General features: G+C 33.8%; 2 protein-coding genes across 2 annotated transcripts; both read left to right on the top strand.

Moving 5' to 3' along the window:
• Positions 1–2,035: 2,035 nt before the first annotated feature.
• On the top strand, positions 2,036–3,905 carry LOC125498985 (NAD(P)H-quinone oxidoreductase subunit H, chloroplastic; the record flags this gene model as incomplete). Its single annotated transcript, XM_048647372.2, is given in 2 exon segments — positions 2,036–3,250; positions 3,253–3,905. Coding segments are annotated over 2 exon segments (1,179 nt in total), but the record flags the coding sequence as incomplete, so codon positions are not given.
• Positions 3,906–6,236, top strand: LOC125498990 (NAD(P)H-quinone oxidoreductase subunit 1, chloroplastic). The gene is given in 5 exon segments (XM_057394888.1): positions 3,906–3,987; positions 3,990–4,267; positions 4,269–4,458; positions 5,487–5,708; positions 5,711–6,236. Coding segments are annotated over 5 exon segments (1,110 nt in total). The 3' UTR covers positions 6,049–6,236.
• The last annotated feature ends 2,773 nt before the right edge of the window (positions 6,237–9,009 follow it).

Below are 9,009 nucleotides of genomic sequence, written 5' to 3'. Positions count from 1 at the left end.
GGTATTGAGGCCTAAACCCACGCGAAAGACATGCTCCCTAACCACATGTATACTACTAACCTTGCTCACATTTCTACAATCAACAAGGACAATAAAAGTCGACTGCTCCAGAGGATGTTTGATATTCTAATGCATTTACAGAATTCCGAGACCCCTTCACAAACTCAATCGATTCACGACTACCATACATCCAAGTAGATCCATCTCATTCAAGAAGACCACCTCTAATAATTAAACACAACCATTTATTATAATGCATCAATCATTATTTAAGTACATACACTCACATATTCAAATCACACACGTATAGAGCAAGCTAAAATAGTGACATGTTCAATTGTATGCATGCAGCCAAAGGTCCTTATCACTCCAACCCAACCCATCCTTGGACGTCTAATCTCACTAGTGAATATATCCCAACTTTTCAATTCTAAGGAAAATCCGGCAGCATTTCCTAAGTTCTCCAAGTAACAATGTAGATAATTGCTTATCTACATATGTACCAGAAACAATGTAGAGAAACGATAAGCCAATAATTTCCTCAGAATTGAAAAGAAAACACACATTCACCACCTAAGTGAGATCAAATGTCCAAGAACAGTCCCAAACCGGGGACTATTCAAGACTTACTCCTAATGAGTAAATCTTAAACGGGTATCTAGGCTTATGATGATGATTCAAACAACTTGTAGATTTCATAGCTAAATTACATACAATCTCATATCAAGAAACACAAATAAATCTACCTCCTCCCCGCCAACCCTCCCCCACCCCTGCCCAGCATCCCTAGCTCTCCCCCACCGCTTGCCCAGCATCCCCAGCCCTGCCCTACCCCCTGCTAGCCCTCCCTTACCCCCTGGCAACCCTCCCCACCCATTGCCAGCAGCCCTCCACCACCCCTTGTCCAGCCTCCCCAACCCTCCACTACCCCCTATCAGCCCTCCCCCACCCCCTGCCAGCCCTCCCCACCCCTGCCAGCCCTCCCTCACCACCTGCCCATCACCCCCACCCCAACCCACCCCAAACAATCACTCTGTGAGAAAATACAAGCACATTTAACAACAAAAAATAGAAGTTGATTTCAAATTAAACAAAAATTAGAGAAATGTAAAAGAGGAGAGAGTGAGAGGGGCTTTACCGCGAAAGAGAGTGAGAGAAGTGATGCTCAACAATAAATGCAGTATTGGAGGAAAGAAGAGAAGGTGGTGCGCAAAGTGGTGCAGCTGCGTGGTGGTGGCGCATTGGTGGTGGTTCAATGTGGTGGCGGAGTTAGGGTTCGCGCAAAGAAGGTGGTGGTGGGGATTTCTTGCTCGTAAAATTTGTCTAAGGGAGGGAAATAGAAATGTGGGTACGGTACAATATGTGCGCGATTTATTAGAATAAAAAAAATGATAATGAAGGGTTGCGCTTGTCCAAAAACCGCAGCCCTTCTTACAGTAAGAAGGGTTGCGTTTTGTAGTTAACCACAACCCTTCACTAAAAAGGACTGCGGTTACTAGAAAACGCAGCCCTTCTTACAGTAAAAAGGGCTGCGTTTTCTAGTTAATCGTAGCCCTTCTTAAAAAGGACTGCGGTTTTCTTTAAAACCGCAGCCCTTCATAAAAGAAGGGCTGCGTTTTAAAGGAAACACATCTCTTCCAGCGCAGCCCTTCCTTTTTTCCCCCTAGTGAATGGAGTATTGTCATTTTAAAATAGTCTACCCAATTACATTCATTTAACAACATTGTCATTGTCGATTTGTCGTTAAGATATGAATTTAACTGGAAAATATAACCGAACTAAGTGAAATTTGTGAATAGTGTAAAAATATCAAAATGTAACATGTAAAGAAAAACGTAGTAATATATATCGGGTAAAAAACTGTAGTCAACTCTTTGATGAAAATAAAGATTTTGATCAAGATAAAATTACATTTAGAAAATTTATATTCTTTCTTTGGCCCAATTATTGATTAGAAGATCAGGATTGTATGAATCGTTATTGGTTTGATACTAATAACGAGAGTCGTTTTAGTATATTAAGAAACATATGTATCCACAATTAAAAATGCATTTATAATGCATTTGTCTTATGGATTTCCTATTTATTTGGTAGATAAACAGAGGTCTACACGTCTTGTCGTATATTCAATTCCGATACATGATACTAATTCGATGACATATCAATTATATCCAGAAATTACTCAACATAATTTTCAATATTAAGTTTCTTTGATAAAATGAATCAATAAGGTATTGTGACATTGTTGTGTATACCAGATTTGGCATTATCATTACTGATTGGTAAAATTTCATATTTTGTAAAAAAAAAAAGGTAATGAAGGTTATGAATTTATGAAAAAAAATTCATTCATATCCATTATTTCGGATGAAAAAAAAGAAGAAAACAGAGGGTCTGTTGAATTTCAAGTATTCTGTGTTACCAATAAGATACGAAGACTTACTTCACATTTGGAATTGCACAAAAAAGACTATCATCTTAGAGAGAACTACGAAAAATTCTGGGAAAACGCCTACGACTACTGACTTAATAATCAAAGAAAAATGTAGTACGTTATAAAGATTTACTAAGTCAATTGACATTTGAGAACTAAAAACACGTTAATTTGAAGAGTCGTTTTGAATCATTTGATTTATTAGATCTTGAATTTTGATGAACTTCTTTTTGTTTTCAGCAATTCATGGAAAAAAAAATTCGTGTAAAGAATGAATCGGGGAAAAATCTATGACTGTACCAACTTCCAAAAAGGACATCATGATAGTCAATATGGGCCCTCACCATCCATCAATGCATGGAGTTCTCCGACTCATCGTTACTTTAGACGGTGAAGATGTTATTGACTGTGAACCAATAGTGGGTTATTTACACATGGGTATGGAAAAAATTGCGGAAAATCAAACAATTATACAATATCTTCCTTATGTGACACGTTGGGATTATTTAGCTACTATGTTCACAGAAGTAATCACTTTAAACGGACCAGAACAGTTGGGAAATATTCAAGTACCTAAAAGAGCTAGTTATATCCGAGTAATTATGTTGGAATCAAGTCGTATAGCTTCTCATTTGTTATGGCTCAACCCTTTTATGGCGAATATTGGCGCGTAGACCCCTTTCTTCTATATTTTTAGAGAAAGAGAATTGATATATGATTTATTCGAAGCTGCTACCGGTATGAGAATGATGCATAATTATTTTCGTATTGGAGGAGTAGCTGCCGATCTACCTTATGGATGGATAGATAAATGTTTACATTTTGTGATTATTTTTTAATAGGGCTTACTGAATACCAAAAACTTATTACGCAAAATCCTATTTTTTTAGAACGAGTTGAGAACGTAGGCATTATTGGTGGAGAAGAACCACTAAATTGGGGTTTATCAGGGCCAATGGTACGAGCTTCGAAAATAGAATGGGATCTTCGTAAAGTTGATCATTATGAGTGTTACGACGAATTTGATTGGGAAGTCCAATGGCAAAAAGAAGGAGATTCATTAGCTCGTTATTTAATACAAATTGGTGAAATGGCCGAATCCATAAAATTTGTTCAACAAGCTCTAGAAGGAATTCCAGGGGGTCCCTATGAGAATTTAGAAATCCGACGCTTTAATCGAAAAAAATATCCTGAATGGAATGATTTTGAATATCGATTCATTAGTAAAAAGCCATCTCCAACTTTTGAATTGTCGAAACAAGAACTTTATGTAAGAGCTGAAGCCCCAAAGGGAGAATTAGGAATATTTTTGAAAGGAGGTCAGAGCGTTTTTCCTTGGAGATCGAAAATCCGCGCCTCGAGTTTTATCAATTTGCAAATTCTTCCTCAATTAGTTAAAAAAATAAAATTAGTTGTTATTATGAGGATACTAGGTAGTATAGATATCATTATGGGAGAAGTGATCATTGAAATGATAATTAATACAACAGAAGTATAAGCTATCAATTCTTTTTCCAGATTGGAATCCTTAAAAGAGGTTTATGGGACTATATGGTGCTTTTTCCTATTTTGATTCTCGTATTTGGAATCACAATTGGTGTACTAGTAATTGTGTGCTTAGAAAGAGAAATATCCGCGAGTATACAACAACGTATTGGACCTGAATATGTCGGTCCTTCGGGAATTCTTCAAGCTCTAGCGGACGGAACAAAACTACTTTTTAAAGAGAATCTTATTCCATCTAGAGGGGATACATATTTATTTAGTATCGAACCTTCTATAGCTGTCATATTAATTCTACTAAGTTAGTTAGTGATTCCTTTTAGTTCTCACCTTGGTTCTAGCCGATCTCAGTATTGGTGTTTTTTTATGGATCGCTATTTCAAGCATTGCTCCCATTGGACTTCTTATGTCAGGATATGGATCAAATAATAAATATTCCTTTTTAGGTGGGCTACGGGCTGCTACCCAATCAATTAGTTATGAAATACCATTAACTCTATGTGTGTTATCAATATCTCTACGTGTGATTCGTTGAGACATAGGTCTTCACCCTCACCCCATTCATTTCTTTTTAGGTTTCTAAGAATAAAAATGAAATGTATTGAATAGCACCTTTTTTGTATTCACTGATTGGATTGATAAACTAAAGTAGATAGTTAGATGAGTGAAAAAAAACAGCTTCGAAATTTGCAGTAAATTAAAAAAGAGAATCTCATTGCCTATGTACAAGGCTTAAACGAAAATAAACATAAGGAGTCAACGTTTGTTTCCCCCAAGATTGGATAATTAGTCCTCATAACTTGAAGTAGTGGGTTGAAAAGAAAAATTCTATGGAGTTTTGACTATCTTTTTTTTATATGTATTACCATACACGATCCTAATTACTATAGAGATTGAACAAAAATGAGTGGATGATTAGGAACACCAAAGTACACAAAGAATTTATAATAGAGATTATGTAAGTGATCTGAAGAGATATTTTTACAAAAGAGAAATACTAATTGAGGCTTTTAATTGGTAGAAATGATCAAGCAGTATTCCACAAATTCCGATCCAGAATATGCTCCTATCCACCGATTGAGTGAATGACTATCAGAAACGAAGTAAAAATATATAGAAATGGAATTGCAAAAAAAAAAAAAGATCTTTTTCCGATATCTATATTAGTAGAAATGAGATTTTTGTCATGGCATAAATTATGAGTAAATGTTAAATTCTTTTCCAGAATCAAAAATAATAAGGTGAAGTTTTTATTGATATTGGTAAAAAGCGTATTTTATTCAAGGATTAAGTTATTACTCAATAAAAAAAATGAAAATTCTTCAAAGCTAAAGTAAAAGATGAGATCAATTCCGAAGCACTTTATCTAGTATAGCAGACATAATTTCATTGGTCTAATTCAGGATTTTTCGATTCATTTTTGTTTTATTTAGTCTACAAACATATCAAGATCAAAGAATATCGAATCAGTCTTTAGATTTATTTATGGCTCTTGAGGAGTCGTATTAGGTGAAAATCTCATGTACGGTTCTGTAATAGCGATGACAAGAGTGATCTTATCATCGACTATGATTATCTAACAGTTCAAGTATAGTTGATATAGTTGAGGCGCAGTCAAAATATGGGTTTTGGGGATGGAATTTGTGGGGGCAACCTATATGGTTTATTGTTTTTATAATTTCTTCTCTAGCAGAATGCGAAAGATTACCTTTTGATTTACCAGAAGCAGAAGAAGAATTAGTAGCAGGTTATCAAACCGAATATTCATGTATTAATTTGGTTTATTTTATGTTGCGTCTTATCTAAATCTACTAATCTCTTCATTATTTGTAACCGTTCTTTACTTGGGTGGTTGGAATCTCTCTATTCCATACATATTCATCTCTTAGTTTTTTGAAATAAATCAAGTAGGTGGAGTTTTTGGAACAGCAATTGGTATTTTCATTACATTAGCTAAAAGTTTTTTGTTCTTGTTCATTTCTATCACAACAGGATGGACTTTACCTAAAATGAGAATGGACCAACTATTAAATCTTGGATGGAAATTTCTTTAACCTGCTTCTTTAGGTAATCTATTATTAACAACTTCTTCCCAACTCCTTTCATTATAAATTCTAAAAAAAAAAGAATATTTGATATTTACTATAATTTAACTCACAACTTGGCAGAAACAAGAGAAATAAAAAAAAATCTTATTTTTTTTATTAATATTTACTATGTGTTCCCTATGGTAACCGGGTTCATCAATTATGGTCAACAAACAATACGCGCAACAAGGTACATTGGTCAAGGTTTTATGATTACCCTATCCCACGCTAACCGTTTACCTATAACTATTCAATATCCTTATGAAAAATTGATCACATCGGAACGTTTTCGTCGCCAAATTCACTTTGAATTTGATAAATGCATTGCTTGTGAAGTATGTGTTCATGCATGTCCTATAGATGTACCCGTTGTTGATAGAAAATTGGAAATGGATATTCGAAAAAAACGGTTTCTTAATAATAGCATTAATTTCAGAGTTTGTATATTTTGTGGTAATTGTGTTGAGTATTGTCCAATAAATTGTTTATCAATGACCGAAGAATATGAGCTTTCCACTTATGATCGTCACGAATTAAATTATAATCAAATTGCTATGGGCCGTTTACCAATAGCAATAACAGATGATTACACAATTCGAACAATTTTGAATTCGCCTCTAACAAAAGAGAAATCCCGTGATTGAAAAACAATTCGCAATTATTAAGGCTCTTTTTATTATTGTTCAATAACTAGAAATTCCGATTATTAACTATTCCTATTTATTGGTGAAAATCGCAACTAAAACTAGTTAAAATTTGTTTATAATAGTTTTAGTTGCGAACTACCCTTTTAGATAAAAAAAGAATGGGATGGGTCCAATAATTTTACTTTATTCACATTAAGTCATACACATTAGGGTTTAGCAATTAGGAACGCATGTACTTACTTTTTCCTGTTCAAGTCAATAAGATCATGAAACATTCCAATTTTTTTTTTATCTCGATATTTTCCATATAATGGATTTACCTGGACCAATACATGATTTTCTTCTAGTCTTTCTGGGGTCGGGTCTTATATTAGGAGGTCTAGGAGTGGTATTATTTACCAATCCCATTTTTTCGGCTTTTTCACTGGGAATGGTTCTTGTTTGTATATCTTTGATAAATGCTAGTCAACAAATTGGAATTCATTTGTCGACCTATTTTTTTCTTCCATTTGAACTCATTTTAATAATTCTATTAGTTTCTTTAATAGGTGCAATTGTCGTGGCTCGTTAAATTCATTTTTAAAATTAGTAATCCAAATCAAAATTCTCTTTTATCATATTCATTTTCATTCAATTCTATTTGAATTGGTTTAGAAGCTTTAGTTCAATTTTTTATTAGACTGTTTTTTTTGCTCTTAATTTCTTCTATTCTAACTTGTTACTCCCTCCATTTCCTAAAGATCTTCCTTGTTACTATTCCTACAGATACCAAGGAAGATCTATTTGTGTGGGATGCGGGGGTTGGTAAAGTAGGAGAGATAAAGGGGTTGAGATATATAAACAAATAAAAAGGGTTAAAGTAGGAGAGAGAAAGGGGGTAAAATTGAATTAATAATGTAATGGTGGACCATATGATAGGGAAATGAGAGGGTAAAAAGAGGGAAAAAATTTCAAATAAGGAATAAAGTAAAAGAGGGAAGATCTTTTGGAAACGCACTTAAACGGAAAGAGGGAAGATCTTTAGGAAACGGAGGGAGTACATTCTAGTCAATCAAATTGGTTTAATTGTTGTTCATATTGAAATGAATAGAGATTGCTAAGGAGTTGGTCAATGATACTCGAGCATGTACTTGTTTTGAGTGCTTTTTTATTTTCTATCGGGATTTATGGATTAGTCGCGAGCCAAAATTTGGTTCGGGCTCTTATGTGTCTTAAACTTATATTGAATACAGTTAATCTAAATTTTGTAACTGATTTTTTTTATAGTCGCCAGTTAAAAGGAAACATTTTCTCAATTTTTGTTATAGCCATTGCAGTCGATGAAGCAGCTACTGGACCGACTATTGTTTCTTCAATTTATCGTAACAGAATATCAATTTGTATCAATTAATCGAATTTTTTGAATAAATAGTATAGTATTTTTTATTTTATTATAGAAAATTATATTCTAAAAATTCAAATTTCAATATTCGTCAATTCAAATTAGATTACTAGATATCGCAACTTAAGATATACTTTCAAAAATGTAATAAATCAAAATATTTTGGACCTCTTTTCCATTTCTCCTCCATAAATCGATTGAATCAAAAAATTCTGGGAAATTATTGATTCGTCTAGTAATTGAATATGTATTTCATTTACTTTATTAGAACTAGATCGAAAGTTAATGAAGTTAAAAAAAATATAGATCTAATGTCATATTCAGTTAAGATTTATGATACATGTATAGGATGTACTCAATGTGTGTGAGCTTGCCCCACAAATGTATTAGAAATGATACCTTGGAACGGATGTAAGGCTAAACAAATAGCTTCTGCTCCAAGAACAGAGGATTGTGTTGGTTGTAAGAGATGTGAATCTTTTTGTCCAACAGATTTTAAGCATTCGAGTTTATTTATGGCATGAAACAACGTGCAGTATGGGTCTAGGTTATTGATACGTTTCAGAAAATTCCATTTGAATCCATTTATTATATTAAAATTTTTTTTACCGACAAAAACTCGTACCCCAAAAGAAATGGATTTCTTTTGGGGTACGGGTTTTTTTTTGCCCAAGTGGATCTTGTCTTTACCACAAATTATTTTCCATGGTTAAAAACCATTGTAGTATTGCCTATATTTGCGGATTCTTTAATTTTCTTATTTCCTCATAGAGGAAATAAGGTTATTAAATGGTATACCATATGTATTTCTATTGAGAGCTTCTTCTAACGACCTATGCATTTTGTTATCATTTCCAACCGGATGATCCATTAATCCAACTGGCAGAAGATTATAAATGGATCAACTTGTTTGATTTCACTTGGAGATTAGAAATCGATGGCCTTTCGATATGACCT

Source organism: Beta vulgaris, chromosome 1 (assembly GCF_026745355.1).
Source record: "Beta vulgaris subsp. vulgaris cultivar EL10 chromosome 1, EL10.2, whole genome shotgun sequence".
In the NCBI taxonomy this organism is placed as follows: domain Eukaryota; kingdom Viridiplantae; phylum Streptophyta; class Magnoliopsida; order Caryophyllales; family Amaranthaceae; genus Beta; species Beta vulgaris.
This window is presented reverse-complemented; position numbering and strand designations above follow the sequence as displayed.